We start from the raw sequence: 10,147 nt of genomic DNA on the forward strand, positions 1-10,147 counted from the left end.
TAGACGGAAAAGTCAGTTATTGTCACCCAGATGGATAGTTATTTTATCAGGGTCTGTCACAAATGAAAGAAAAACTATCGTTCTACCATGAAATTAAATAGCTTTGGCAGTGTAAAGTTAATCTTCAGTGGTTAATGACAAAGCCAGGCTCTGGTTAAAGACACAGCCTGTCACACGGTTCCAATCCAGGGAGAGCATTCCTTCTAATCGCGGGCCAGGTGAACTGGGCTTGCCTGGTTTCTTTTCTTGTTTTAAAAACAGGTTTACAAAGTGCTTTAGGCTTACAGAAATCGGACAGCAGTGAGAATAAAACACCAATAAACTGCTAATTAATAATCTTGTTTATCATAATTAGGGTCTTGAATTTTACATAACCTGTTTTTTTTTGTAATTCAATAACTACAGTTAGTTCCAGAAGTGTTTGGACACTGACATTATTTTCATAATTTGGGCTCTGTGTGCCGCCACAATGGATTTGAAATAAAACAACCAAGATGCAATTGAAAGTGCAGAGTTTCAGCTTTAATTTAAGGGGTTGAACAAAAATATCGGATGAAACGTTTAGGAACTGCAACCATTTTCATACACAGTCCCCTTTCAGGGTCTCAAATGTAATTGGACAGACTAACACAATACTAATAATACTTCTGTCAAGAATTCTTTGCAGGCAATGACTGCTTGATGTTTGGAACGCATGGACATCCAACGCTGGGTTTCCTGAGACAAGTTGTTCCTGTGATGCTTTGCCTGGTCTTTACTGTGGCTGTCTTCAGTTGTTTGTTCGTGGGTCTTTCTGCCTTATGTTTTGTCTACAGCAAGTGAAATGCATGCTCCATCGGTTTGAGATCAGGTGATTGACTATTCCACTTCTTTTCCTTAAACTCCTGGGTTGTTGTCGCAGTATGTTTTGGGTCATTTTCCATCTGTAAAGTGAAGTGCCGTCCAATCAACTTCGTTGAATCTGAGCAGACATATCCTTATACACTTCAGAATTCATCCGGCTGCTTCTGTCACATCATCCAATGAACACTAGTGACCCAGTGCCATTAGAAGCCTTGCATGGCCATGCCATCACACTGCCTCCATCGTTTTTTACAGATGATGTGGTATGGTTCGGATCATGAGCTGTTCCAATCCTTTTTACATGCTTTTTTTCTTCCCATCATTCAGGTACAGGTTGATCTTAGTTTCATCTTTCCAAAGAATGCTGTTCAATAGCGGGGCTGGCTTTTTTAGATGTTGGTTGGCAAAGTCTAATCTGGCCTTTCTATTCATGAGGCTTATGAATGGTTTGCACCTTGTGGTGAACGCTCTGTATTTGCTCTTATTAAGTCTTCTCTTTGGTAGTCTTGGATAATGATATGCCCACCTCCCGGGGAGTGCTCTTTACTTGGCTGGATGTTGTGAAGGGTTTTTCTTTAGCATGGAAAGGATCCTATGGTCATCCACCACTGTTGTGTTCCGTGGACACATGCATTAAGAGCTCCTTTGAGCGAGTGTTGTGGGTTCACAGCAACAGCTTCCTGCTTAATTGATGAAATAATGAAGGAATAGCCCACACCTGTCCATTAAACAGCTTTGAGTGAATTCTCCAATTCCTTTGGTCCCTTGAAAAAGAGGGGGCTACATATTAAAGAGCTGTAATTCCTAAACCCTTGTTCCAATTTGGATGTGAATAACCTCAAATTAAAGCTGAGAGACTGCACTTTATGCCCATATTAACTTGAATATATTTTGGTAAACAGACAAAATTAATTGTCAGTGTGAAATTATTGTACATTAACAATTTAATTGCTAAAACCTTTAGCAATCGGCCTACACCATTATAGTGTGATATTGTAATGCCATGATAATTATTTAGGCGGTTTTCACACCATGAAAATCTCATGCCGTTACACTCTTACATGGTAGCATTTTGGAGTCTCTAAATCTACAATTACAAAATGGTGTTTCCTGTCAATAGTCAATTTGTAAGAGTTGCAAGATAAAGGCCTTTTATTGAGATCAACTAACACATGTTAGCACCTTAAGTGCAATGGTCAGATGGTACTAAAATAAAGCACGCTGGGTAGAAAGAAGGATGTGTATATGGTAATTGATCTTTGTTATTTGGCTATTTTGCTTCAACTGGTCCTGGGCCCTTGTTAAGGTCCGCAGCATAATGAACTCCAGGAAGTACCAGGAATTTTTAGCCAAAACCTAGTTGCCTCTGCCAGGAGACTGAAACTTTGCTGCAAAAGGATCTTACAGCAAGACTATGACCCTAAGTGCACATTGATATCTGCCAAAAAACATATACATTTACAAAAAAAATTAAACTACTGAATTTGGGGGGGGGGGGGGTTAATTTGATGTAGTTTAGTTTGATTCTTTTGAATCATTAAAGAAGTACAACATTTTGGAAAATTACTAATTAGCTCTCGCTGATTTTTATCAAGGGGGCAAATCATGTAAGGGGTGAGTATGTGTGAGAACATGGAATGTGTTTAACAACAACAGCAATGCTTCCTCTGTTTCTCCTGTTCCAGGAATGAGGACCGCATGGAGCGTTCAGAACGAACATGCACTAAAATGGATAGTATTGAAGCTGTGGAAGAGCAGTAAGTAACCAGCTATGTACATTTTTCTTTAGAATGTCTTTGAGAAAATACTAAACTTTGTATTGCTGCTGTATAGTTGCTACAGTGGGTAGAACAAGTATTTGATACAATGCCGATTTTGCAGGTTTTCCCACTTACAAAGCATGTAGAAGTCAGTAATTTTTATCATAGGTACTCTTCAACTGTGAGTTCCGGAATCTAAAACAAAAATCCAGAAAGTCCCATTGTATGATTTTTAAGTAATGAATTAGTACATAGGTATTTGATACATCAGAAAAGCAGAATTTTATATTTGGTACAGAAACCTTTGTTTCCAATTACAGAAAGGATACATTTCCTGTAGTTCTTGACCAGGTTTGCACACACTGCAGCAGGGATTTTGTCCCACTCCATACAGACCTCCAGATCCTTCAGGGTTCGGGGCTGTCGCTGGCAATACAGACTTTCAGCTCCCTCCAAAGATTTTCTATTGGGTTCAGGTCTGGAGACTGGCTAGGCCACTCCAGGACCTTGAGATGCTTCTTACGGAGCCACTCCTTAGTTGCCCTGGCTGTGTGTTTCGGGTCGTTGTCATGCTGGAAGACCCAGCCACGACCCATCTTCAATGCTCTTACTGAGGGAAGGAGGTTGTTGGCCAAGATCTTGCGATACATGGCCCCATCCATCCTCCCCTCAATACGGTGTAGTCGTCCTGTCCCTTTTTCAGAAAAGCATCCCCAAAGAATTATGTTTCCACCTCCATGCTTCATGGTTGGGATGGTGTTCTTCGGGTTGTACTCATCCTTCTTCCTCCAATCACGGCGAGTGGAGTTTAGACCAAAAAGTTATATTTTTGTCTCATCAGACCATATGACCTTCTCCCATTCCTCTGGATCATCCAGATGGTCATTGGCAAACTTCCGACGGGCCTGGACATGCGCTGGCTTGAGCAGGGGGACCTTGCGTGCGCTGCAGGATTTTAATCCATGACGGCGTAGTGTGTTACTAATGGTTTTCTTTGAGACTGTGGTCCCAGCTCTCTTCAGGTCATTGACCAGGTCCTGCCGTGTAGTTCTGGGCTGATCCCTCACCTTCCTCATGATCATTGATGCCCCACGAGGTAAGATCTTGCATATTTAAAATCATACATTGTGATTTTCTGGATTTAGATTCCGTCTCTCACAGTTGAAGTGTACCTATGATAAAAATGACAGACCTCTACATGATTTGTAAGTAGGAAAACCTGCAAAATTGGCAGTGTATCAAATACTTGTTCTCCCCACTGTATATTTAATTTCCATTTGCTGTGGCAATGTGAACAAATGTTTCCCATGCCAATAAAGCCTGTTGAATTGATTTCAACTACATCGCAGTCAAAATGACATTGCACTCTGGAGTTTTTGTATATATTTAGCCAGTAGCTGTAAAAGTGATGCTCACAAGCCAAAACATGTTGTTGATTTGTGTCCTGAGTCATTGTGTACAATATTTATTATTTTCTATGATACTTTTCTAGGTGTGAAATATGTTACAAATCGAATTCATTGTACTTAAGATCCCAGAATGCATATTTAGTAAAACTACTCAATAATGCAGCTTTTCGCGAAATCTGTCCTTGTGAGAAGGCAAGTGTTGGTGCCAGATTGGGAAGTACAGCAGCAAGGTTCCATTGCAAAACCTTTTTCTGTATTGTAATTGTAACCCTATTTTCCTCGTGCTTCGGCCAATACATTTTCTCTGTTTATGTCACTGCTGTGTCGAAATATACTCCTGTGTCCTGCTCACTCATTTGCTGTATTAGCTAATTAGAGCATGAGTGGTATTTTCTCTTCACCTCTACCACTATTTCAGTTATTTGAGTGAAACAGCGGTTCACTTTGAGGATTTTACATGGAGCTTGTGACACACAAGGCCATCATTTTCATCCACCTTAAAGGATCAAGACCATTCTAGAGCAGCTTTTCATCCACCTTAAAATAGCAGGTCCATTCTAGACCAACTTTTCACTCACCTTTAAGGAGCAGGTCCACTCTAAAGCAGCTTTTCTTGTACATTTTTGTGACATCAACCGGTAAAGCATGACCTTCAAAACCAAAAACATTTTAAACAGGTCAACAGAATATCACACTTAATGATTTGGTGCCAAGTGTTCCCCAGGTAAGCGACGCACACGCACCCAGCCATCCATGTGATGTAAAAGAAAATGTGATTCAACAGACCATTGCTCCGTGGTCCAGTTCTGATGCGTACGTGCCCATTGTAGGCACTTTCGGCAGTGGACTGGGTTCAGCATGGGAACCCTGACTGGTCTGCGGCTACGCAGCTCCATACGCAACATACTGTGATGCACTGACAGGTGCCATGATAACGAGATTATCAGTGTTATTCACTTCACCTGTCAGTGAGCATAATGTTACGGCTGATCGCTGTACTGTATATGGGTTCTTCTTTGCAACTCTGGATGCAGCTACGTACTATGATCACAGCCAATGGTTTTCAGAAAGCGTTCCGGAGCCCATGCAGTGATGTCCAGTTCAGAATCGTGTCTGTTTTTAATGCAGTGCTGTCTGAAGGCCCAAAGATCATAGCCATCCAATATTGGTTTTTGCCCTTGTCCTGTGCATACAGAGATTTCTCTGGATTCTCTGAATCTTTTAATGGTATTATGTACCGTGGATGATGAGATCCCCAAACTCAATGTTGCATTGATGAATGTTATTCTTAACTTGTTACACTATTTATTTGTCTTTCAGAGTGGTGAACATCTCCCCATCTTTACTTCTGAAAGACTTATCCTCTCTAGGATGCTCTTTTTATACCCTATCATGTTACTGACCTGTTGCCAAGTAACCAAATTAGTTGTGAGATGTTGCACAGATGTATTTATTTTTAGCATTACACAACCTTTCTGTTACCCCTGTCTCAGCTTTTTTGAAAAGTGTTGCTGGCATCAAATTCAAAGTGGGCACATCTTTTTCAAGAAACAATAACATTTCTCAGTTTCAACATTTTGATATTTTTCTTTGTACTATTTCCTATTGAAAATAGGGTTTAAATGGTTTGGACGTCATTGCATTCTTTTTTCTTTACATTTTACACAGTGTCCCAATGTTTTTGAAAACAGTGTTCTATTTCAATTAAGCAATCACAATAGTCACAATTCAACAGTTGCATATGAGCATTCTTCAGCGTATCCTCAATCAGCTAAATTTTATAAGTCAAATGTACGAGACACTGGTTCAGTAGTTCTGTTAAAGCACAGTTCATGGTTTGTTTATGTAAACACCCTCAGACTGAAGACATCAGTCTGCACATTAACCTCGTAGTCATTGATTTGTTTCAAATCCAGTGTGCTAGAGTCACTGCCACAATTTTGTGATGTCCTGTTCGCGATTGTGCCCTTGCCTTGTCCCAGAAACCCTACAGCGATTTCAGGAGAGTTGACGATCAGGATACGTTCCCCTGTTATCATCCTGCTCGCTTAGCCAGGAAGTGATTGCCAGTACATACCCATCTGGAAGAGAGTGTCATGAAGCTTATGGAACACTGGCAGACAGTGTGTTGGCTTTTGTTCTTTTGCAGCATCATTAGCCCGGTACTTACATTCCACCTATGATAACTGCTATATGTATCACGGGCGATTAGGATAATGAATTGGATTTCTATTGAGCCTTTCTATGAATCGAGATAATCAAAGCTCTCTCCCAGACTGGTATGCACTGGTGAATGTAAAAAAGGCCAGCATCAACCTGGCTTTTAAGGCAAGCCAGCATTTGGAAGCAGGGTCCAGTGCATTAATATACAGTACTTTAATAATAGGGTGCTGATTGAAATGACCTCTTGGTGTTATGCTTCACTGAAAATGATAAATACATTATTTTTGTGTTGGCCAGTGTGTGTTTATTGTGGCAGACGTGACTTCTAATACTGTGATCCTGGTGTTCTGTGTTTAGGCAGCCCACTCTAGATGAGGTTGTGGCCTGGGCCCGTAGTTTTGAGCTGGTGATGCGGTCCTCAGAAGGGAGGGAGATTTTCAGAGAATTTCTGCGCTCTGAATACAGCGAAGAGAACCTTTTGTTTTGGCTGGCCTGTGAGGAGCTGAAGAAGGAGACTGACCAGACAGCAATCGATGAGAAAGCCAGGATCATCTATGAGGACTATGTGTCCATTCTATCACCGAAAGAGGTAGGAGGTGTAGCACGTTAGATTGGAACCTAGTTCACTCAGCTGATATCTTTTTGTCTTTTGCTTTTTACAATTACTATTTTGGGATTGTTACATTGGTTCCGCTGTGTAAAATTAAAGCACTCTATTTTACTATATTTCACCTATATATTTGACCCAGGCCTGATTCAAGAAATAGTGAAATCCCCATCTTAGATGGGGGGGGGGGAAAGAGATGGGACATGATCTGATCTATATATTGGTAACATGACCTACCTACATTTCCACTCTCTCTATGTGCTAGCATTGTCAACTTTTTGCCCCAGGTGAGCCTGGATTCACGGGTGAGGGAAGGCATCAACATGAGCCTGGCTGAGCCCAGCAACCTGATGTACGAAGAGGCTCAGCTGCAGATCTACACCCTTATGCATAGGGACTCCTTCCCCCGTTTCCTCAATTCATCTGTTTACAGAGAACTTCTGGACAGCAAGCGAAGTTCCTGCTTAGACACCTAAAGTAATCCCCACACCCCGCCCACACTTGCAAAACCAAGAAGAGAATAAGGTGCCAGCGTTCGGGTTAGATTTTTTTCTTTTGTGAAAAAATAAATGGAACAAGAATAGAATGAATAGAATAGTTAAGCAATTTCAAGTGTCTGCTCACAGGCAGCTCTGAAAGTTAGTTCCTGGTTAACTGCCGATAAGAGCTCCTCAGGCAAAAAAAAAAAGAGAAAAACCTTTTGTTCCTGTACTGTACTTTTGAGAGTTCTCCTTTTGCTCAGTTTCTTCCTCTCTCTTGCTCAGTATTTTTCTCTCAGAATCTGGCCCATGACTAGGACATTTTTACGGTCCAAATACAATGTCCTTTTTACGATGGCAGTAGTGCTAGACTTTAGTGAGCAGTAAATGCATGTAACAAGTGTAACATGGGATTGGCTTCACAGTAGCTAGGTATTTAAGCAGTGGACTGCAATGGTTCTTGAATTAGATATTTTCCTCTGTTTTAGGGATTACTCTGTCAAACTCTTGATGTGTTAAGTGAAGGGAATGCTGAAGTTTGTCAATTCACTTGCAGTCATTGATTTTGAGAAGGTTGAACGTTTTACAGTAGTGTCAATATCCGTCCAAGCACTTGCCTTCTGTACATCTGTAAAACTGGGAGAAGGGCTAGAATTGTGATTGGGCAGCTAAATGTTTTCTGAACATTACTTTCCATGGGAAATCACAATGCCTTTATTTGAGAAAGGTGGCACAAAACCTGCTTGTAATGGCAACAGCCACAGTTTAGTAAACTCAGTACTCACCCTGAGTGAAGCACAGGTTATGTCAGAGCTGGGAATTATTGCTGGAGAGAAAGAAATCTAACATTCAATTCTGTCATTTCAGACAATAAATCATGAATACTTTGTTGCTCTCGAGAAATGAAAGAGACTGTTTACTTTCTTTGTTTTTTGTACTGCATATAATATAAATAGCAGTAATGTCTCTGCCTTGGTTTGAAAGGTTAAGTATGAGTTAGTGATATGTCTGATGCTTAACCATGAGGTCTCAGTGGGGTCTGTATTGCAGAGACATGGAATTATAAAGTAGGCATACATGCCTTCTATAGCTGTAACACATTTTGTACTGGAGAGGGTCAGTGAAAGCTAAGTAACAGCCCAGTAGACAGCAGAACAGGCCAGGAGGAATCAGACATTGGTTTATAAATAGATGGTTTGCAGGGCTTTTTACCAGTTGTGCATCTATCTTTATCCTGGCTAGCGAGGCTCCAAAAAGCTGCTGAAATCTTTAGTGAGCCTCATGACTTTAATGGTCAATCTGCTCTGGGTGACCTAGGGAGGTGGTTCTTGGGGTTAATGGATACATTTCTTTTCTAGACTATGGCAAACGAGGTAATTCATATTTGAAGACTAAAAATGTATGTGTAAATATATATATTGGTGCCAAACTTTTTTCCTAATAATTTAAAAGCCAGATTATGTTAAATGTTATTGCTTTTTTTTTATGTTTAAAACAGTAGCTGACAAAAGTAAAAGAAAAAAATATTTGCCTTATGTCTTAAAACTAAAACTGTTGTAATTTAGACAGGAGTATAAAGACTGATCCCAGGCTGTGATGACACTATCCGTAAAATCAATTTCCAAAGGTGTGGGAATTAGGATAATTGTAAGCACAATTATTCAAACTTATTGACAATTATTATAATAAAGTTGGAAGTTGCCATTTTTATAAATTTAAGATAGCCTAATTTGTACATTCCTTGATTACACAGATAGTTGAAGCATTTGATCAATGACATTATTTTTGAGATTCTGATGAGAATAATACATTGTGTTTGATGTTGGCTTAGTTAGCATAGGAACACTGCTTGGGTGTTTCTGACTTCATGTCTTAAATTTAAACATTGATTATTGGACCAAAATGAACTTAATAAATACCATAGTCTTTTGTAACACACATTTATGGAGGACCGAAGGAGTCAAAATTAAAGAAATATTTAATTCATTTCATAATTAAATATATAAATTTATTTTTTTATATTATGGGATCTTTTTTTTTTTTAACGCCATTTTTCAAATGATGGTATGTTATTTTATAGTAGTACATTGTATTTCCCAATGTCTTTTTTCATCACAAGATGCGTTTCATAATATAAAGGCCTTTTTCATAATTTTGTGCCATAGTTCATAATTTATTGGCCTCTTTTTTAAATTTTATGGCAATATTCATAATTTGATGGTCTTTAAAAAAATGGTTTCCTGTCATTCTTTATGATCAGAAGGGATATGCTAATCAATGCAAGCTGGTTGTCTTTAGCTGCTGATTGGCTAATACAGCCACACTACTGTAGCTTCACCTAGGTGCTTTCTTGTGGGCCTGCAAACATTTTGCAGCATCATGGTTGTGCTTGAGGATAGCAGTTTGGCAAGTTTGTATAAATATAGTTCCAAAATCACTTATGTGCATATTCTAGCAAATTGTAATAGAAATGCAAAATCAAATGAAAATGCTGTTAGTCATTGCTGGTGGCATTATTGGGTCTTTGCTTTTTTTAAATGGGCCCGGGTCTTAAGATGAAAATTACTGCTTGTTTTGTGAACTGACATTAACATTGTGCTGGCTTTTATCTTGCTAAACAGATACGTCCAGATAGCGCATTGCACATGTTTCAGCAACAAAGCGCAGTTGTTTTGGGTAATTGGTATGGTACTCCAATTCCAAGTTATATATTGCTCACCATTGAAATAAACCTAACTTTTTTACACAGTTGTGAACAGGTACTGCTAAGTGGACAGCACAGTTTAGAAATTTGCTCTCTCACAGAGAAATCTATAGCTAGCATGGGCTGTGTCCCTTGTAGCCAGGACCTGCAAAAGTAAAAGCTTTGGCCATTCAGTGGCAAAA

At 39.6% G+C, this 10,147-nt stretch overlaps 1 protein-coding gene across 3 annotated transcripts in view; it reads left to right on the forward strand.

Moving 5' to 3' along the window:
- rgs17 (regulator of G protein signaling 17) overlaps nt 1-9,226 on the forward strand; it is a 36,783-nt gene extending 27,557 nt beyond the window's left edge. For all 3 annotated transcript variants that reach the window (XM_010888726.3, XM_010888727.3, XM_010888728.3), the window contains 3 exons: nt 2,529-2,600; nt 6,533-6,764; nt 7,070-9,226. In XM_010888726.3, coding sequence (XP_010887028.1) covers nt 2,529-2,600; nt 6,533-6,764; nt 7,070-7,258 — 493 coding nt within the window. In that variant the 3' untranslated portion in view covers nt 7,259-9,226. The remainder of the gene's footprint in view (nt 1-2,528; nt 2,601-6,532; nt 6,765-7,069) is intronic.
- Nucleotides 9,227-10,147: the final 921 nt, after the last annotated feature.

This window comes from Esox lucius, chromosome 5, assembly GCF_011004845.1.
Source record: "Esox lucius isolate fEsoLuc1 chromosome 5, fEsoLuc1.pri, whole genome shotgun sequence".
Lineage (NCBI taxonomy): Eukaryota > Metazoa > Chordata > Actinopteri > Esociformes > Esocidae > Esox > Esox lucius.